Here is a 22,834-nt window from a genome sequence, read left to right as displayed (position 1 = left end):
ATTGTTACAACTTTTATTTTGTTTGTTGTTTCAGGTGATATCAAGATTATCAAACAAATCTACAGTCTCACAGGTATGGCTTTTGCCACAGAGAAAAATATGTATATAAGATCTGTAGGATTTCCAATAAACCTGTTCCCTAATACACTTCTCAACGTGAGCTGTGGTGACTGACTCTTCAGTTTGCAAATAGAGAAGCACTAAATCTCTATTTAAGACTTTAATTGCTATTGTTGAAAAGTAGATTGTCACCAAAACATGACAAAAGTAGCAAAGTCCTGAGGTAGTGATCTTAGAGATACTTTCATTGTGTTTAAAATTAGTAGCCAAATGTTTTCTTGTAAACATCCAATTGAGGGCACAATGTGATTACCCAAAATGTAAAAAATATGGTTCAGAGATATTTTGGAAGTAGTTTCATTTGGTCTCAAGACATTCCTAACTTTTAAGAATCCTCTAATTTCAAAGAAAACTTTCTCAAGAAATAGTGACTTGCCAGATCTATTATCTACCAGAAATAGACTCATAGGCACAAAGAACAAACTGATGATGGTTAGCCGAGGGGAGAGGGTGGTAGGACTGAGTGAAAAAGGTAAAGAGGTTGAGAAGTACACATTGGCAGTTACAAAACAGTCATGGGGATGTGAAATACAGCACAGGGAATACAGTCAGGTGGGTATTGGAAGTATCAGGGGGATTGCTTCATAGAGTATATGACTGTCTAGCCCTATGCTGTACACCTGAAACTAATACAAAATCATAGACACACACACAGAGGCACGCAAATACATCCAATCACAGAATACATCACATTTTTTCTTTCTGTTTCATCATCCTCAATGTATGGCTTCATTCTTTAAGATGTCCTCATTTTCAAAATGACCACTGGTGAGCCATTCATTTCATCAGTATTTTTCAGTCTAGAAACTAAAAAAATGTAAAAGAGCAGGATAGAAGCTCCCCTCTTTCTAGACGCTTTCCTAAAAGTTTCTTTATAATCTGTTCATTTACATGCTATCATCCCAGAACTTAGCCTCATTACCAAACCACGTCGCGAGGGCAACTGGAAAAGGTGATCTTTGGTCAAGGTGCATTGCTAAGAGTTCTGTTAACTAAGAGCAAAGGGAAAATTATGTAAAAAAGGGGGAAACAGTACTCTCTGTAGCACCTGTCCTGATGTAGTATTGTTTCTATTTTCTTCATGATTATCATCATCACAAGGGCAAGCATTTATTAAGCACTTGCAATGCATATTGCTAAGTGTTTAACTTTCATTACCCAATATCTAATTTTTCTCTCACACCATTCCCAATTCACAAGCTTTAAACAATTCTATTACTTGACCAAGGGTATCGATAATGAGTCACAGGAGTCCTAAGGCTGGCATTCAACCACTGGACTTGATTCTGCTTTCCCTTTAGTCAAGATAGGTTCCATGAAATCTAGTCATTTTTGAGTCTGAAATGACTATCCAAGCAAAATGTCATGAGCTAACTTAGGGATTCCTTTCACGAGGGAGATAAAAACCTTATAAAAGCATTTTTCAGAGAAAGATGAAGGGGAGGGTCAGAAGAGAAGGAAGAGATCTACCCTGACCAGGAATTGAGCCTACAACTTTCGTTGTATAGGACAATGCTCCAACCAACTAAGCCACACCAGCCAGGGTTCTATGGTTGAATCTTATGGCAGTGTATGCACAAGTGAACCCAGCTACACAAGGAAAGTGGGAGTTGCTAGATAGATTCTGAAGAAAGTAACTGGTATTCCTCCAGAGAGACTGCATGTGACTCTGGGTATTTAAAAATCGAATAAATGTGGGTCCTGTCTGCAATGATGGTATTTGGGAGAATTAACTCTTGATATAAGTAATGTCAGATGTCTTGTTCACAAGAGTCAGTATCTAAGTAACTTTTTCAGGGCATCAAGCCTCTGTGACAAAATAGAAGAATGAAATGTAAACAAACTTGTAGAAGAACAAGCACTATAGGTTAATTCTAGTATAGCCACTAGAGCCTCCTTGAAACAAAGGAATGATTAAATTGCCAGTGCAAATGTAAACAGAAGTCCAATTAGAGAGTGCACTCATTGTTTTTCATCTCTTTGATAAGTTTGCCCTGTTGTGTCTTTAGCTGGGTGAGCTAGTTTTTCTAGTCTACAATGCTAGTATACAAATGTTCACCTGCAATTCATGTGGAGTTTTTGTTAAAAGCACAGCATTTTTTAATGCTGTGACAAACAAAAACCAAACAAATAAAAGCAATACCATGACTATTCCAATAAATAACTTATGGCTTCACCATCTAATTAAAATAACCATATGTAGTTGGAAAGATGAGTCTAATACCATATCTTCAAGAAACTTTGAGCCATTAAGAATAAAATACCAAAAAAAATATATGAGTAAACTAACCATTTATTTCACTTAGCACTTAAACTGAATGGGCTATTTCCTTTAAGGTTCCAATTCATTCTTTTATTATATCTATTGTTATAAGGTGGCAAATCTATATACATCAATAAACCAATTATTTATTAAAATGAAGTCATAACAATGAGAACTCATGAGATTTAAATAGTACTAGTAGGTCTTTTCAGTTCATCTCATTTTTATTAAAAATTATTGATGGGCAGGTATAAGTGATTGTATCTTCAAAAGAAACTGAGGCACAGAAAAATGAATTGAGCTTTTGGAGGAAGGAAGCCAGGTCTGGGGCAGAGCAAGAAACATTTACAGTTGACTCTGCCCAGGGCCACTAGTTTAGCCTTTGCTGCCCTCTCTACCCTGACCCTCCATCATCACCTCAATTGTCCTTTCCCATTCTCTCCCTTACTCCTTCTTAGCCTATAAGGTTTAATGACCCCAGTCAAGAGCCCAGTGGTCCTAGGATGAGGCTTGGCAAGACTTTCTCCTTCCTTTCCCAAGGCTCTTCAAGGGAGCGGATAGAATGGTTTTCTCCATTTCCTACCAACCGACTCATGAACAAAAGGAAAGCAGGAAACATTAGCTGAGGACACTGCAGATCTTCTTTCATCTATGTGATCCAAATAGGAAAGACTTGAATAAAATATTCTTGTATTCTCAAGAATATTTTAATTTTGCTAGTTGACCTCCACACAAAGTTCTACTGAAGACCTTGTAAATTTAAAATAACAAAGCCCAAGAACTTCCAGTAAAATTAAAAATGTCTTTATGCCAGAACCGGTTTGGCTCAGTGGATAGAGTGTCGGCCTGCGGACTCAAGGGTCCTGGGTTCGATTCTTGGTTGCCGGCACATCCCCAGTGGGGGGCGTGCAGGAGGTGGCTGGTCGGTTTTTCTCTCTCATTGATGTTTCTAACTTTCTATCCCTCTCCCTTCCTCTCTGTAGAAAATCAATAAAACATATTTTTAAAAAATAGAAATAAAAACGTCTTTATTCTTAAGGGCATGCCATTATATACTATTACAAGTGGCAGGTTGATTAAAACCTAGATGCAAACTTTGGGAAAATACTCCTTTCACACAGCTCTCCAATAAGAGAATTTAAAAGACCAAGAGAAGGGTTGGTGGGCTAACATCAGGAAAGCAGAGAGGGTAGGCTGGGAAAGATCATAAATGGAGAGACTTTTTTTTTTCCTAGAACCATTTATCAATGGGGGGAACTTTTAACACCTGAATAACTTATAGCAAAATCTTGTAAGTCTTTAGTTTTGATGAGAAGTAAGTCCCTAAGAGATTGGACTCTGTTCTGACAGAACCTCCAATATGAATGACATTCCTCTCAAGAGGTCTTTGCAATTCATACTAATCTATATTATCCACTGATTTAGTCAGAGCCCAAGGGAAATGGCAGCATCAACAGGAAACTCCCATCCATTGTGGAAGATGAGGAAGAGGATGAGGAGGAAGAAGAGGAGACAGCCTCCCTCTCTCCCATCTACACGAGGGGACCCTCCTCAACTCGGAACAAGAAGGTTGGAAGCAATAAAAGCTATCTAGGTTTAAGCCTGAAGCAGCTGGCCTCGGGAACAGTGCCATTTCACTCACCTATCAGAGTCTCCAGTTCAAATTCCCCAAAAACCAAACAGGAATCTGACCCACCTAATCACAGCAAAAGGAAAGAGAAGAACTTGAAATTGCAGCTTTCAACTTTTAATAGTGCTGCACCCCCAGACCTCAGTCCAAGGTAAGAATTCACATCCTCTAATTCTTGCCCAGGTGAAAATGGCTGCCTTTTATTCAGACCAGAACCTGGCTAGTAAATTATTCAGCCTTCTGGGTCTTTCTAGTGCACAAGACCCTAGCCTGGATGCTTCAGCTTTCCTGAGTTTTTTGGGTAATTTTTGCCTTTGTGTGGAGGTATGTGCAGATATGAGAATAAATAAGAATTTTGGTAGGTTGGGTTTTTTTTTAGAATAGTTTTAATCATATTCTCAAAAGGATTCAATACAATACAATCTGAACTAAAAGTGTGAACCAAATAATTTTAAATTTTCTAGTAGCCATATTTTTAAATCAAAAAAAGTGAAATTAATTTTAATAATATATTTTATTTAAATCAATATGCCCCAAATATATGATCATTTCAACTGTAAACAACATAAAAAAATTACTAATGAAATAATTTACTTTTTTTACTAAAATCTTGAAAATCCCTTGTGTGTTCTATACATATAGCATATCTCAACTTGCACTATCCACATTTCAGGTGTTCCATACTCATAAGGCTAATGGCTACCATATTGAATAGCATAGCTCTAGAATATCTAGAATTTAGAAATTTAACACAATATTTTTAAGACTTTTGGAAACTTTGGAATCCATGATAAATTCACAATTAACCAATTTCCTTTATTTTAAACAGGATTGTTGATGGAATTGAAGACGGAAACAGCAGTGAAGAAAGCCAGACTTTTGACTTTGGCTCTGAGCGAATCAGACCAGAACCCAGAATTTCTCCTCCTCTTGGAGGTAAACATATTTAGCCTTCTCTCAAGAGGAAATATTTCTTTTTAAATTTTTCTAATGTTTGGCATTAGAAGTTAAACAGAATATTTTCCAAGTGATAGGACTGACCAATGCCATGGAATAATTTGACTTTAGTCTGTGTTATCTATAAGTTATCAATATATCACTTGTAATTGCTCCTCTGTCCAGGCTAGATGTCCTGCCATTTACCAGCCAAGGTAACTGGTGTGTTAGGAAATTCAAATTTCTGCTGTTCATCAGGGGGTGCCCATGTTTTCCTTTTATAAATGTACACTAATCCACAAAAACACAACCCAGAGGAAATGCTGTATTAGTTGTGCACTGTAGGAACATTGGTTATATTTAACCAATTTATTTGGTGAGAGTTTCCGTACTTGCATTTTATCAGAGGATAAACAACTTCAGAAGTATATAAAAATGTTGGAAATGATGGAAAACTATATGAAGTGCTACCCTCTAGTGATGGTGAATTAATGTAAGGGGTACCCCCAAACCTAGCTCCGGCTCCTCTCTCGCCCTTTCATACTTGAGTTCGTTGGCCATAAAAATGAATCTAACAACATGGAAGAGGCCAGAACGGACAAATAAATGATAAAGAAGACACCCCTCTAGTTAATAAAGAGAGAAGAATGAAGAAGTATTAAATAGGCATAAACTATCTACAACTACCAGCAAACTACCAGATGTAAGGCCAGCAATCCCCTGCCAGCCGCCTCCTCTCCTTCATGCCCAGCTCTGAGATCCCTTCCTGCTAATTAGTAAATCCCTCCACGGACAAAGCCAAACCTAAGAAGGACTTTTGAAGGTACAATTCTGAAAGTGTGTCTTCATTGGTAGAATGCCAGAATTCCATCTCAATCAACAGTTCTTTTTCCCAACATTCATCATCTTCTGGGGAAATGGGAGGGCCCTTGTAAGATTCACTGATGGAGGGAATGGGGGAGGGAGAGGAGTGCAGATGTCAGTCAACAATCCTGATTGATGTATTCTTTTGACTTACGTGTGCTGATATTACTCTGCTTAAGGCAAGGGGCACAGAAATCATAGTTATAGTCAAACTGGTGTGCTTGCCATGAAAGATGGTTGTGGGGCCCATTTGGAAGTTTTCTTCGTTGGCTCACCTGGGCCTGGAGATGATGCGCAGCACCTTACCATGTCCATCCCCCTATTTCTGGTCCCACTACCCTCTTAGCTTCCTCTTCTCCCTTTCCCAACATCTATCCCTACACTCATTCATTCAAGCAACACATTTAACACATTTTCTTGATTCTATCTCCTGTGTATCTCTCGGTTGTAGGACTTTCTATCCTTACTGCCTCCACCCTTTTCCTCACCACATTCATCTCTTGCCTGCATTGCTACCAAAGTCTCTTCTCTGATCTCGCATTTTCCTCCATATAGAATAAACACTTTAAAAAATATAAATTGATTCCTAGTACTCCCTATCCCCCCCCTTAGTATGAAATTCAAACCTATTGCATAATTACTTTTCAAATATCTCTTTTCCCTGCTAGACTCTAAGCTTCATGAAGGTCAATTACATTTTATTCATTCATTGCTATCGCCTCTAAAGGAGGCCTAGCCTGTGGTATATGATCTCTCATCATTCATTCCTTGTGAACGGGTTAGCTTTGCAAAATATCTCTGCAAAATGAGTTCTTACTACTCTGCCACTTCTGATTGTTTTGAATGAAATTTTCTCCCACTAACCAGTTTTCTACCCATAATTGACCAGAATTAGAATATTAGAATGATCATATCCTAATATACATATATCCTTTCTACTGCAGCCAGCAATGATTCATCTGTACTTTTGTCCCTGACAGAAATAAATGCATTTGGAAGATTAAGGTAGAGAAAGTAGAGATGAGAGGACCAGGAAATTGGAGAAATTATCTTTTAGAGCGACACGGGAGGAGACGGAAAACCTGCAGTGGAGATTAGCACCTGAAATAGAGGTGGGAGGAAAATACTCACATGGGCACAGAAATCAATATTTAGGGGGGAAAATAGAGAGGAAGAACAGAACATCCCTGTTCTATGGTTTGGGCACTGGCTGTAATATATATTTAGAGAACTGTCAAAGGAGAGAAAATGTGACCTCTTGCAACACAGTGGTGATTATGTTCAGACAAAGGAGAGGACTGCCATGTTCACCTTCAGTCACTATAGTCACAGTCACCGCCCTGATGTATGCCTGGTTCCAAAGAGTGTATCAATTCCAGGGAGACAGAAACGACATCAGGAATCTCTAAAGGCAGTAGCTCAGGCTTCCTTCCCTAATACTATTGACCCAATTCTCAAATATGGTATTTATTCCTAAAGGACTCATTCTGTGTGTGTGTATGTGTGTCACTTTTCAGACCCAGAGATTGGAGCTGCTGTTCTCTTCATCAAGGCAGAGGAGACCAAGCAGCAGATAAAGAAACTCAACAGTGAGGTATGGAGCTTTCTCTTCCTTTAGTCATGCTGGAGTGGTTAAGAGGAGAGAAAAATCTTGGTCACCAACAGAAACGTTATAATATTGTCATTACAAGTATGGGTTCTGCTGTCAGACCAGCACGGATGAACTCCCACTAAGGCTCATATGAGTTATGTGACATTTGATAAATCACTTACCCACTCTCAAGCTCTGATTCCCCATGAATAGAAGGGGATAGTAATTATGCTTACCTGTAGCGCTCTGTGAAATGCAGATGATCTAGGTAAATCATCCTATATAATAAAAGCCTAATATGCAAATTGACCAAATGGTGGAACTACTGGTAGCTATGATATGCACTGACCACCAAGGGGCAGACACTCAATGCAGGAGCTGCCCCCAGCCCACAGGCCAGCCAAGGTGGGTGCCAGCAGGGCGTCCCCCACCCCACAATCGCCCCGCCAATCACCCCGCAGAGGGAGACAACCAGTGGTGGCAGGGGGTGGGGCCGGCGAGCAGGCGGCGCCAGGCCCACCAAAGTGGGTGCCAGTTGGGGGCCCCCAATCACCCCACCAGTTGCCCCACAGATCAGCTCTGATCACTGGTCAGGCCTAGGGGCCCTACCCATGCACAATTTGCATGCACTGGGCCTCTAGTTTAGCATAAAGCAAGCACACAATAAGTAATAATTATTATAATTAGCATATTAAATATATTGATATTTGGTTTAATTGGTGCTTTTTCACTTTTTTCATGTACTTCGATTTTTAATGGGTTAAAGCAAGATCATTAGTCCCCAGATGAATCAGAAGTAATGAGTCAGAGCAATCAAATGTCCTGAAACTCTGCTCCTTTCTCTGACACATATTTGCTGTGCAACTCTGAACAATTTACTTCTGTAAATCTTATCATCTATCCATGTAAAATAAGGTAACATTTTTAAACAACCCTATTGAGCTATACTTGACATAAAATTTGCCCATTTCAAGTGTACAATTCAATTCAATCATTTTTAGTATCTTTATTGAGTGGTTCCACCTACACCATAAATTAGTTTTAGAATATTTTTACCTCCTCAACAAAATCTCTCATACTCATTTATAATTAATCCTGTTCCTACATCCAGCTCTAGAAAACCATTTATCTACTTTCTGGACCGTCTGTATAAATAGAAAAGGTAATTTCTGAATTACTGTCTTAATTTATGCCACCCATTCCCCAATATAATAAAATTTGAGAAGGGGAAAAAAACAGATTTTGAGATAATGCTTTGGATGTAAATAGTTTATTTGGGACGTAATTCAGGAAGCAAGATGAAGGAGTAGAGAAGCAAGGCAGAAAAGAAATGAAAGCAAAAATATAAGGGTGTGTTATGAGATAATTAACTCTGTGGGCAACTAGGGCTCAATCCTGCTGAGAACCACTGAAAGATTGTAGCACAACTCAAAAGTGTAGCAGTATGAGGCAAGGAAAAGTGGAGTTGAGGGTGGTTCCTGGGGGATTATCTCTCCAGACCTAACAGCAGAAAACACTGGAAAGACTCCTCAGACAGGAATATATGGTGCCCCTGAGGGTAGGCACAGAGAGTATAACAGAATCTCTTTCAAGGACTAAAGTTTTTGATTATCTGATGAAATTTTAGAAGAAAATGTAACCAATTTATGATATTGATGAGGTTTGAGAGAAATTAAATTCACGTCATTATTATCATTTTCCAATTATCTGTAATAATGGAAGACTGAGTAGCTTGTCATAAAGTTCAAAGGTTTTTCTTAAATCTGTATTTCTTCAGCTTAGTAAAAGTTTATGTTTTACAGCCGTCTCCCCTTCTGAACCTATATTCTCTGTAAGTGAGACTGTCACTGACAAGAAGTTGATGGCCCCAGGGCAGATTAACAAAACAGGCACAGAAAAACTAACTAGAATGAAAGTTCTTCAATCACAACGCTAAAAGTTTATGTTTTACAGCCGTCTCCCCTTCTGAACCTATATTCTCTGTAAGTGAGACTGTCACTGACAAGAAGTTGATGGCCCCAGGGCAGATTAACAAAACAGGCACAGAAAAACTAACTGTGCCTGTTTTCACTAGAATGAAAGTTCTTCAATCACAACGGCTTGGCCAAACACTGAATCCTGGAGTGGAAGGATGGGGTGTTTATATCTTCACTTGGAAAGGAGGTAATTTTCCCAATTACAGCTGTAAATCTAATGCTACATGATTTTTCCTTTGATAATGTGAGCCAGTGGTACGTGTGTTAAAACAGAAAACTACTTGAAAAACAAAATATTTCCCCAATGTGATTCTGTATTCATGATTGCTTTTCCAATGAGATGGAATAAATCTTTTTAACTTGTCATATATTGAAATAAAAAGAGCAAGATAAAATACCAATGATCTAATTTTCCTTCCCTAGAGGATTAGTTTTTCTTTATAGGAAAATATCTGATTTCATCATGACTGAAACTTAAGTTAAAAAAAAAAATCTTATCCTTTACACATAATTTAATTTATACACAGTCTTGACTCTTTCGGTAGTGCATTAAAACCCACTAAGACAGACAGACTGAAAATACAAATTGCCTTCTCTTTGTAAAATTATTCTCCTTATTAAACCTTCCTACTTGTTTTTTCTTCCTATCTCTTACAAAGTAATGTTTACATGGCAAAAAAGTCCAAGCCTAATTTTTCTATTTCACCTATTGTCTACTACACACATGTGTGATCATTTAGTTGCTCTGTTCTTTATTCTTTCAGGAGTAAGCAAGAGAAGAAATGATAATAAATGTGGGATGTACTGCATGACAATAACCGCAACCAAAAGGTCAATCCCCAATATCCGTGAGGCATGCTGAGCATTGTGTACAGCCGAGAGCATTGCAGAAACCCCACTCTGACATTTACTAAAGAGCTAAGATGTAACACAATTGTTCTACTGACATGTAGATTTCAAAATCGGCTGGTTAAACATTGAACAAAAATCAGAACAGGAATACCATTGGTAGTAACCTACTTTCCCAGAACAGTTAAGACAGTTTAAAAGATGTAGGGCAGCTGCTAATATTAGAACACTTTTGAAAACATTACCTTTATTTTACAGCAGAGAAAAAAAATAGTGCAATTCTTAGAGAATTGTTTAAGAATAACAACAAAACATCACTGTAGGGGCCACGGGCTGTGTAGGTCAAATGCTCCATTTCTGAAAGGATTTGTAGGGAAGGATTAGAGTGCTTTCTCACTTCTGAAACCTGGCTGGTCCAGAAAGACACTGTGGCAAAGCCTGCCAAGGGAACCTGCATGTTCTGCCACAGCAGGCACAGGGCATAAAACACACCAGCTGAGGAAGAGACTGAGCTTTGGGGACAGACAGATACTTAGGTCCCTGTGACTTCAGCAAAGTGTTCACCTTTCCCAAGATTCCTCCTCTATGAAATGATAATAATAAAATCTGTAATGGAAGATTGTTATGACAACTTAATACCAAATTCAGAAAGTTATTTCAGTCTTACCCTTTACAACTCCGTATACTGTACGTTATATGTTTGTGTGATGAGAGCCAGAATTTGGAAGAGCCCTATTCCATTTTGACACCCATCACTTTGCTGAAAGTCTCATTAAGTGATCTGAAGTCCTTTGTTTCATAGGACACATGAGCACATTGTTAACTTCAGAGATATGAAAAATCTATTTTTACCAACTTGGCCTCTGGTGTTTTAGAGACCAAACTCTTGTTGCTATTGAGACCAATAGAAAAGCATCTGTTTTTCAGAGATGACTGTGTTTGCACTACACTTCCTAATTTGATCATGCCCTTTAAAAATAGCTATGCCACTCATCAATCTTTTTCTAAGGCTTTAAATGATCATTTTATATAGTCACTAAGACTACAAGCCAAATTTCAAATTTTGTTTTGTACCATCGACATCTTTTAACTTTTCTTTCCTCATTGTCAACCTCCTCAAAAAAGTCTAGTGAATGTTTATGAAATATTAAAGAGTCCCACCTTTCAGATAGGCGTTGTCATAGGATAAATCATACTGACGTAACAAACTCCGAATCTCATTGCTTAGCATTTATTTCTTGTTCAAGCAAAATGCCTACCACTGGTCAGCACAAGGGGGCACCACCACCCGAAATGTTACTGATGGGCTATGTTCCATTTGAAAGGGGAAGCATAGGCAGTCATTTGGCTCGAAAGATATACACATAACCAGAACTAATTTCATGGGTACAATTAATTTCAAGAATCAAGAAAGTATAATCAAAAAAAAAAGAAAGTATAATCTTCTGTGACCCCAGAAGAAATGAAAAACTGGAAACTGGCAAACACTAGTAACAGATACAGCAGCATTCAAAAATTAACAGGGAAACTGTCTCCTCTTTTCATTTTGCTCAAGTTGTATGCCAAAATATCCCCAATTAAATGTATCATACAATATCCAAGCAAACAGATACAGATAATGAAAAGCCTTCTGCTCAAAAACAGAGAGTGAGAATCTGTTGTCAAGATTATACTTAAGAAAGTAGTAAATAAGTTTTATATTTGTATCACGAGATCAGATCAATGAAGCCTGCTTGTGTCACAGAAATTAAATAGTAATCACAGGTTTTTCTTTAAGAGTTGCTTTACTACTTTTCTAAATAGCTATGAAATACCAGGGTCCGATCAATTCACATAAGGAAATCTGCATAAGTAACAGCTTATGGTAAAGTTCATTCATTGGTTCTCTGATTAGTGTTATCACTGTACATTTTCTTGACAAATAATTTAACTGAAACAGACTAACAGAATGGCCAGACCATCTCAAGATCTAAATATACAGTCTCTTTTCTTCTTCATCATGATCATACATAGATCTTGACCATCAATTCTCAAAAGCAAAATATAAACAAAGGCTATATGTTCACTTTTTTGACATAGAAAAACAAAATCAATTTAACCGTTGGAAAACCATTCTGCTTTTTTCATTTTAATGCATATATATTATTAATGTTAAATGCTATATTTTGTGGACACAGGTTTCTAAACTGGAATATATCAAACTAATTTATGACTTGTAGGATGCTTTTTGGCGATTTTCCAGTTCTCAAGCCTCTATGCATAGGCAGATTTGTAGCTTTCATGATGTTTTCACTGATAATAAATAAATAAATAAATAATAAAAGAATCTCTCAAAATAAAATAAAACGACCGGCCCAATAACCATAAATATCTCTATGTCTGTATTATGGTCTTGAAATGCAATTTCCCACTAAAATATACCAGAGTTTCTTGGATAAGTGATAGCCACTTATGAGGTCTGAAGTGTACATGATGAGTCTGGAACACCTTGGTATACCAGAGAGCAATAAAGCTATCAATGATGATGTCAAAAGAACTCAGGAGCCAATATGGAGAGTCTTCCATTGGTCAAACTTGGGATAATTTGAGATTCAGTAGGATAATAAATACAATGGATTAAAATTCATAAAATAGATCACAAATGCTCCAAGATGGCAACTGAGGAAGCTCCTGGATTTCCCTCCTCTGATGGACACACTGAGCAATTCTCTCTGAAATACAGAAGCTAGCCGAGTGATGTCTACATATTAGGCAAATGAAAAAATAACCACATAGAAACAGGAAAGGCTGAGACAAACTCTTGCCATAAACCTCCCACCTGGCACACTTCCATACTATCAGGAGGGAACCCCTAACGCCCGGCTTCCCCCTAAGACGGAAGGATATGGACCCTCTATAGAGTGCCCCCAATTTTTAAGGCTCCTAACTGAGGAGTGGGCCCCCAAAATACCTAGCTTTGAAAGCCAAAGGGGCTTACAGGTTCACAGGACTGTAGCAAACAATAAGTGGTTTTGAAATGGATGCAGTTAGCACCCCTGTGGCTGGATACCCAGGCTCAGCACAGAAGAAGCAAGCAAACACGCCTATCTCCCAGTTTCTTCTTGATAGGGTTTGACTGCATACTTTCCCACCTGCTGCCAGTTCACATGTAGGTACTTGCTGACATCCTACCTTTTTGGACAAAGATGGGTCTTGGCACACCCTCAAATACTGAGAGCCACCAAGAACAAAGACAGCAGCCTTGCCCATCACAAACACCACAAAGCCTCAAGACTCTACATAAGAAAAGAAAAAAAAGCAAAACCTCAGAATTAATTCCATAAAGTTGCAGGATACAAAATCAAAACAGAAAATCAGTTGTATTTCTAAATGCTAACAATGAAAGAGAAATTAAGAAAACAATTCCATTTACAATAGCATAAAAAAGAATAAAATGCTTAGGAATAAATTTAACCAAGGAGGCGCAAGACTTGTACACTGAAACTACACAATACTGTTGAAAGAAATTAGGGAAAATCAAAACAGATGGGAAAATTCAACTATAGACTTGCCAAAGGACTTGAAAAAAGCTGGTCACACTAAACTTTAAACTCTTACTGAAAGGTCAGTACAGGAAGACTTAACCACAGGGACCGGATCCATAAGAATAGGAACTAATCATGTGACCCCCTCCAGTGCAGACCAGCAGCCTTGGCACCTACTGGGAACTTGTTAGAAATGCAAAATCCCAGGCTCCAACCCCACACCTACTGAATCTGAATATATACGTGTGTCAAGATGCCCAGGGGATCCCTATATACATTAAATCTTTACAAGCACTGTCCTACACAGTTGGTATTCAAAAGGAGGTGGACTTTGTTTGGTGCTCACTGGTAGCAGTGAAGATCCCTTAGCCAGACAGCAAGTTGGATACTAGTCAAACTTTATCACAGGAAGCAAGAAAATAGATGAAAAAAGCAATCAAAGAGTTGATAAATAATGAATTACCATAGTACAGCTAACGTAATAAAGTTGTGTGTCCAAACGCCTGGGCTTGCAGAAATTCAGTGAAACCACCGGAGTAATCACTTTCAAGACTCTAATTGGTCATTTTGTATTGGTAATGCTAGACTTGTAATTCTTCTCTTGTTATAATTTAAGAGGCATCAGATGCACCTGCAAAAGTAAAACCCTGGGTATACTATTCCTGTGTGACCTTAGATAAACCACTTCACCTCCCAACATTCTAGTCTCTCCAGCTGTAGACAAGATTTACAACTTTCCTTAGTAATGGGATTGACATCCCTCATCTGGATAAAATTTATGCGAGCGCCGACTATAATTATTATTTTAGCTGACAGATAAAAAGACTGTCACTTGTGTTTGAATGCTTTGTGAAGCAAAAGACACAAGGATGAAATTATGCAGATCATCTTTTTTGTTTTGCCGGCTTATGGAGTTTGATTGAACTTGTCTGAATCCTATGATAAATATGCAACATAACAAAGGATTGAATGAAACACCATTTAATTACCTTGTGAAAATGTATATGTGTTCATGGCAGAGGGAGAGGGTTGGTGTAATTAGCACCCCTGAATTTAGGAAAATTGTGTCTAGCAGAAAAATGTGTACATGTTTGGCAAAAACTGAGTGACGGGTCAAGAACTCTTCAAGCTAAGAAGATTATATTAACAGATGCTTTCCCCATCTGCTCGCTGAATGCACAAAAATGGAAATCACATTTTCTTCCCTATCAACACAAGTTCCAGTTATACTCAGAGTTCATGATTCATACCACACCAATAGGCAAGACTGAGAAGTGTAAAACATGAATAATATAATATGAAAGGAAGCTATTTTCTATGTGAAATGAAAGGTATTGTCAGAGACACATTCTGGTCTTCTTTATGAAACTCACACTCCTATTTCTAAAAGGCGCAATCTAAACAGAACGGCGAATTGGTGTTTGCGCCTAATGCACACAATCTCCCTCCTGAAAGCTGGCAGTGCAGTGTTATTGGGACAATAGGTCGCCAGCGCTGCAGATGGGTTCTTTACACCATGTACTAACATAATGTTTTCCAATCTCTCCCTGTTTGAAGGGGTGGGGACTTCCATAAGACACCGACCCAGCTCATATGAAATTACCTGCTAGAGTTACAGTGACCCTTACTTCTGTGTCTTGCAGTGCGTCTTGCAGTGCTATTTAGGGGAGACTGGCAAAAGTTAACTTCAAATGAAAATAACAGAAACTCATACTAAGAAATTAACCAAGCAAGTTACTATTCATTAAATCATTCATGTATCAACAAAGATATACAGATGGCAGGATTTGTGCAGAGCCTTGTCATACCTGCCCCCAGCCCAGACCTACATTGGTCCTATTCAATTCTAATCAACACCAAACTGCACATTGTTGTATTTTGGCTCACACATCCTTTATCTAGAATTCTCAGTTCATCTAACTGCAATTACTCAAACCCTGGATTATAAATACAAGATCTTAATCACATTTTTTCAAAGGTTCTGGTAATTGCTATTACTATAGGGTGTCCCAAAAAAATGTATACACACATTTTGAATAATTATAAAGTCAGTGTTTATTAATATATATATATATATCATTTTCAAAATGGAGCTATCAGCTGTTAAAGTGTGTATACATTTTGGGGGGACACCCTGTATTTACCGCTTCAAAGATCTATGCAAGCAATGCTAAAACTTAGAGACTGTTTCTTCTAATATATTTATGTTAAAGTGTGAACAGGAATGGGTTTACCCCTCCATGCTGAGGCTAAAGAGGAGTTGTATAGATAACTGCCTTTTATTTTCTTTGATCTAAATTTTTCCCGGGTTAGCATTTCCTACCAGGACAAAGCTTTCAACTAAGCTTAACACCTGTGTTACCTTATCAAATTAAGACACCTGGAATTCTGACATAATACCAGTTATGTGGGGACTACACTTTATCATCCATTATATTATTTCATTCTCAACAAAGCCCTTGTGGAAATATGACTCAGAGGAGGGTGAGAAGTAAATCGCATCAAGGGAGCAAATTAAACACAAGAGGAGAAAACCGGATACTCTGGAACCGTATCAACAATGACTATTTCTAAGCCAACAGAAGTTCTGTTCTGAGGAACCTGCTGGCAGTTTAGCGATTCCCTTCTTAGAGATAGGGAGCAATCGGTGTGTGAGTTATTATGGACAGCTGATAAGTCTGTGGTCACATGGGTGCTTCATGACAGGAGGTGGTGGCCAATAAGAGCAAGTGCGCTGCCTGAAAACCTGCTACACCCCTAACGATTTGTACGGTTAAGTGCATGATGCTGGGAGAACAGAGGAGAATCCTTAGGTACTCCAAAGTGTTGGATAGAAAACTGAACCTCTTGGAAGCACAGATGGTGTTTTCGTCACTTCTTTCTAACAGTTGGGACATTGGAAGGGATAGAGAAATCTTGGATGTGAACACTTGGCTATGCAGATGGTGATGGTGAATTGGTTTGGCCAACAGTTCCAGACTGATGGATTCTTATCCACAGAAGAATGAGAAGGAGGAGGAGAAGAGGAAGAGGAAGAGGAAAAAATAGATTTAAAAAATGCAACTTAATATACAAGTATGAGAACAGTGTGTTATGTTCTGGTTTCTTTATCTATTATCTTTATAAATAATCAGAAGACCATATCTAAATAGCCATTCAGGACAGCAACCAAGGATGTAAAAGGTTTGCCAAATTTGAACTGATAAAACAATTCTGACAACTTAATTGAATTTGTTGCTTGACACTCATATTGTAATCATGAGATAATAAGAGTCAATTAATAGAGGGAAAATTCCAGGGAATTTAAACTACCCATGAAAATCAGGTTTATGCTGGGACAAAGTGTCAAAACAATAAGATAAATGAAGTCTAGTAGAAGTCTTGGTCAAAGGAGATCTATCTCCACAATTATGAAAGAAACACAATAAAAGAGATTCCTAACAGTGGGAATGCCACCTGCTCTTAAAATCTAGAGGATATTCAAGGATTTGGTTTAGGAAATTTATATTTAAAAACTTAGTAGTCATAATTCATACTCTTAATATATTTACTTGGAAGAAAGGGTCAATCTCCCAATATAATTTTGTAGTAGTCAGCTTTCCCCTAGGATATTTATAGTAAAATCATGAGATAAACTAAGAACAAAATCAAAGGCCATATGAGGACCAGGTCTTCAAAGTGGCAGAAATAGCATTAATTTATACATTTGAGAGTTACTGTGTGCATGGCTAGGCACTGCTCAGTGTCCAGGAGATCCTGAGATAAGTAACAATTTATCCTCAAAAAACTCATAGTTTTTTGCCTCAGTAGGGACACACAGTCCTATATGATGCTCAAACTGCTCTGTATCAATGGGCTGCCGAAAAAAGCTCTGCAGAGAAGATGAGGGATTAAAAGTTTGGAGAGAGAGAAAAAACTTCTATTTTCTAATATGAGTGACAAAACATTTGTAGATTTAAGGGGCTGTGAAGTGGGAAAATTTTGGTTCATTTTATCTGGATGATGTTGTGTGTGTGTGTGGTGTGTGTGTGTGTGTGTATGTGTGTGTGTGTGTGTGTGTGTTTAATATATTTTTATTGGTTTTAGAGAGAAAGAAAGAGGGCGAGATAGAAACATCAATGATGAGAGAATCATTGATCAGCAGCCTCCTGCACACCCCACACTAGGGTTCGAGCCCACAACCGGGCACGTGCCCTGACCGGGATTCGAACCTTGACTTCCTGGTTCATAGGTCGACATCCAACCACTGAGCTATACCAGCTGGGCTGTTTTTATTGAACAAACTCTGCAGTACTATGGCTTTAAGTTGTATTATGAAGGCATTTCTCCTTGAGTGGATGGAGCCTTGTTCACAAAGGAGCCCCAACAACCTTTTTTAGCAAATGTGTATCTTCTGACTGTGCTGTAAAAAAACAGTGAGCCTCCCAGCACACGTACAAAGTAGAGATGCTGCCTTCTTTGGTTTTCTATATTTGATTACGACCAAGGTCTTTCCTGTTTTGGAATCAGTGTTGTTAGCAAGCCTGGCAGGAAGCAGTAAACAAAAGTACAGTGAAACTTTACAGCAATTTCGGTGGCAGTAGGTTGTCACCTTGAGTGTCACTGGAGCCTCCACCTCCAGGAGATGCCATCTCTCCTGTGACAGCTGGCTTTGTCCTGGGAAGGGAGAGAACCCTTTGCTAACAGGGATTAATTTCCTCATGTAACTTTAATAAGGGCAGGGGTGGGTCCCCAGTGACACAGCAACAGGAATCTTCCCTAACATAAATGGTCGTTACCCTCTAGAGCTAAAGAAAGCTCCATTTCTTGGCTTCTTTTAGTTCGAGCTAATATAGCAATTTTGTTTTCTGAAAATGTTAATGCTTATTTACATTCTGGGAGCCAGTTAAGACTCTGGATTTCCATTCAAAGTTCATGGCCTCAAAGTTGTGGCAAAGACACAGTAAGAGTTAGATGTCAAGAACATGGCCATGGAAAGGTACATCAACCATAGGAAAATATCTGGGCATTTTGGACGCTTGAAATACCGTTCATCAAAAATATATCTGGCCCAGTCGGTGTGGCTCAGTGGTTGAGCATCGACCTATGAACCAAGGAATCACCAGTTCGATTCCCAATCAGGGCACATGCCCAGGTTGCAGGCTTAATCCCCAGTAGGGGATGTGCAGGTGGCAGCTAATAGATCGATGTTTCTCTCTATCCCTTGCTCTTCCTCTCTCTCTCAAGATCAATAAAAGCATATTATTTTTAAAAAAGGAAAAAATTTTGTTAACCTATTGTTTGGTTTAAGATTTTTTCTTTATTGCAAAATCCCTTTTGTTGTTGTTGCATTCATATAACTTACTATGAAGAGATTTTACTGTTCAGACACCTAGGGTTTTTGGAGATGACACCATTTACTTATTTGATGTTGAATTACCATTTCAGATAGCTTTTACACATGGGGCTACTTTCTGTATCATCTGTGCTCTTCACAAATTCTGACCACATTGTCTTTTTCCACATATAATGTACTATAAAAGAAAGAGCACCAAACTTACATGGCTTGAATTCTAAACCAAAGACTGTCACTCAGGCAATAAAGGACCTTTAAAAATGACATTTAACCTCTGGGTCTTAGTGTCCCCATCTCACAAGTGGGATAATAATAATGTATCCCTACCTACTATTTGTAGAACCGATAGGGAAAATGTACCTGAAAGCATGTTGTATTATGAATTTACTCAAACATTTATTAAACATCATCATTATGTATCTAAAATGCAAATTGTTCTTCAAAGACTGTGTCTTTATTCAATCTACATAAAAGACTGATCAAAAGCATTTTTATTGGGGTCTGAGCATATATAGTCCCAGGGAATGTGATATAGGAATTAAACTTGGCCTACAGGAAAGGATGGTTAATAGGTCCTTTCCAACATCTCTTTGAGTGTCAGTCTTCCTCTGAAATGTTGATAGAAGAGCTAATCAATTCAGGATAGAACCCAAGGGTGCAAGTCTACAGAGCTGAGATCCAGATACTGATTTAAGCCTGGTCTATACACTTTAGAATTGAGGCTTGGCCGGGTATGAAATTGACCACCTGCAGTGGAAATTTCAAAACACGTAGAATCATTCTCAGTTCACTGTCTCACTTATTAACTGTGAGGCTCAGAGGTATCTCTTCGTTGCCAGAAGTTTTAGATCCACTGAAAAGCCTGGACAAGTGTTCGATCGGGTCCCTCGAGTTCCATGGCAGCAGCGAGGCAGAAATAGTTTTGGCCTGGCAATTTCAAGGCAGGTGTTGCCAGTGGGTTGCCTGACCATGGAAGAACCTCCTTCTGGCCTTTTTTTAAATGCCTGCTCTGAGAGGCCCTACCTCCTGATGGGCCTGCCAGGGAGAATTAGTTTCAGAATTCATTCAGAGGAAGCGGACTGAATTAAGTTACTGGATAAACTAGGAACATCTACTTAAAAAGTCTGCCCAAAACAATCTTGGTTTTGGCATCATTGAAATTGAACTGCTCGTTGTGTTTATTTCGTTTTCCGATGGTATTTATCCTATGGGTTCAGTTGCTTATATTGGAGTTTTGTGGTTCATGACAGTAAAATCAAGTCAGAGAGAAAATACTTTATAAAAGGTGTTAATGTTATGAATCTAACCACAGACTAGAAAATATATATCCATGCCCTGCTTTTTGAAATATAGGTCCTCCACATTGTGGAATATAAACTCTACAGAAAGTCCAATTCAAACTTCTGGTGGTCTTCATGCTTAAAAAAAGTCATGTGGCTGTTAGAAAAAGAAATCCTCCAGTGAATCTTATTATTGCTTTTAAGTGTAAAATGAATAATGAAGACTCTTCAGTGGTTCTTAAGTGTTTAAAGGTCCTATGTCCTTTCAAAATCGTCATAAAAGCTGGATGTCTAACCTGGAAAAGTGAATTTAAGCCCATACCACACAATTTGGGTTGTCATTTCACGAGGTCCCGAGCTCACTGATGGATCCCAGCACACACAGGTTCCCCGCAGTGGTTACCTGTACTCACCTACCTTGAAGGTCTTTTTCTTTCTCTCTCTCATTTTCCAGCTTTCCCTGTTCCCATAGACTCCCTCCCTCGCACATCTGGTGTGGGTTCTTGCTCACCGCCCACATTGTCACTGAAGGCCAGTTTGTCACTGGAGCTATCATAAGCATAGCTCTTGACCAGAAAGGACCAAGTGAGCGCTCTCATTCACTGTCTGTCTGCTCTGGAAGGTGGTGTGCTGAGTGCCTTACATGCAATGCTCCCTCACTCAACATGTTGTGAGGTAATGTGTGTGAACCACTGTGTACCCAGTAACTCAGAGAAGGTAAAAGATACTATCAGTATTTAAGAGATACAGGTGTGGTTGGTATGGCTCAGTGGCGGAGCATCGACTCATGAACCAGGAGGTCACGGTTCAATTCCTGGTCAGGGCACATGCCCAGGTTGCAGGCTCGACTCCTAGTAAGGGCATGCAAGAGGCAGCCGATTGATCATTCTCTCTAATCATTGATGTTTCTATCTCCTTCTCCCTCTCCCTTTCTCTCCTTGAAATCAATAAAAACATTTTTTTAAATAGGAGATACAGGAGATGATGGGCCCACACTTCAAATTTTTTTCAAGAACCCCAGAAACATGGGTTAAGAATGCCGGACTATGTCTAAGTTCCCTCAGAATGAGGATGACTTTAGGTCAGGGTCCCAGTTTCCCCTTCACCCTTTGGGCTTGACTGGCATGGAGGCCGAGCAGCCTTTCACACCTTCTTATTAGAGATCTCACTTCCCTGCCTCGCTGCTCCGAAATCACTACCCTGCACTTCTGACTATGACCTTGGCTCTGCTTTATCCAAACAGGTGACAACCCTGGCTCAGGAGGTCTCCCAGTTAGGTAAAGACATGAGGAGTGTGATGCAACTTCTAGAGAACGTCCTGCCACCCCGGCAGCCGGCACGGTTTTGTTCTCTGCACACCACCTCCACGCAGCCCTCCAGGGACAGCGTCCAGAGCAGGATGGCCTGGGGTGCACACCCACCTTGCCTACACTTGCAAGCAGGCGGAGCCGCCTATACCCAAGCACAACTTTGTCACGGCAATGTCACCTCCGACATTTGGAGTGTGGATCCCTCCTCTGTGGAGACCAGCCCCCAGCGAACTGGAGCTCCGGAGCCGAACCCTGCAGGCAGTGAACGCGCTCAATCTCCAAACCCTGATTTTTCACCCGCCCACTACCCGGTGGTGCAGGAGGGTCACTTGCAGTTTTTAAGGTGCGTCTCTCCGCATTCGGATACAACGCTGACGCCCCTGCAGTCCATCTCAGCGACTCTCTCGTCCTCTGTCTGCTCCTCCTCGGAAACATCCTTGCACCTGGTCCTCCCCAGCAGGTCAGAGGCGGGCAGCTTCGGCCAGCGAGCCGTGAGCTCCTTCAGCCTGGAAAACCTGCCCGGGTCTTGGGACCGGGAAGGACTGGCCTCCACCTCTACTGAGCCCTTGGAGAACTTTCCATTGCAAGTTGTCACAAGCACAGCCGACGTGAAAGATAACAAAGCCATCAACGTATGATGTTAGTGCACGGGAGGCGGCTGCCAATTTCAAACCCCCCAGTGCATGACCCGCTTTGGCTGCCTTTTGTGCCTCTGGCGGACGTGGGGACCGAGCAGAGCGGGGAGTCCTGCGGGAGAGAGCCAGCCGAGGGGCCAGGCACAGGCACAGGCACCTCCGTGCCACAGCAGACACTTTCTAGATCCTAGACAGCGAGAGGATCATTTTTCCTGTACAGGTATTAACTCACTGGTCTGTCTGAGGGACTTGGATAGAATGCAATGACCCTGAGGGTCTGAGCAGCTAGAAGTCCCAGACAAACGTGTGGACGGGGTTTGTCCCAGGTGGCTTTTGTGAAGGGCAGCAAAGGTTCCTCCCGAGTGTCTGTTTGTCATCCTTGAACAATATCCGTAGCACTGTTGGCCTGGAGCGCGCGCGGCTCCTGCTGACCTATTTTTTTCTTTTTGTGGAGGCAAAGGGACAAATATCACTGCATGTCATCTCCTAAGACAATCAGTCAAGTAGAGCTGGTGGCCAGT

General features: G+C 39.8%; 1 protein-coding gene across 1 annotated transcript in view; it reads left to right on the top strand.

Moving 5' to 3' along the window:
- Positions 1 to 22,535, top strand: part of KCNH8 (potassium voltage-gated channel subfamily H member 8) — a 272,605-nt gene extending 250,070 nt beyond the window's left edge. The window contains exons 12-16 of the mRNA XM_006770167.2: positions 35 to 73; positions 3,809 to 4,164; positions 4,843 to 4,949; positions 7,331 to 7,407; positions 21,612 to 22,535. Of these exons, the coding sequence (XP_006770230.1) occupies positions 35 to 73; positions 3,809 to 4,164; positions 4,843 to 4,949; positions 7,331 to 7,407; positions 21,612 to 22,316 (1,284 nt within the window). The 3' untranslated portion in view covers positions 22,317 to 22,535. The remainder of the gene's footprint in view (positions 1 to 34; positions 74 to 3,808; positions 4,165 to 4,842; positions 4,950 to 7,330; positions 7,408 to 21,611) is intronic.
- Positions 22,536 to 22,834: the final 299 nt, after the last annotated feature.

This window comes from Myotis davidii, unplaced genomic scaffold, assembly GCF_000327345.1.
Source record: "Myotis davidii unplaced genomic scaffold, ASM32734v1 scaffold962, whole genome shotgun sequence".
Lineage (NCBI taxonomy): Eukaryota > Metazoa > Chordata > Mammalia > Chiroptera > Vespertilionidae > Myotis > Myotis davidii.
This window is presented reverse-complemented; position numbering and strand designations above follow the sequence as displayed.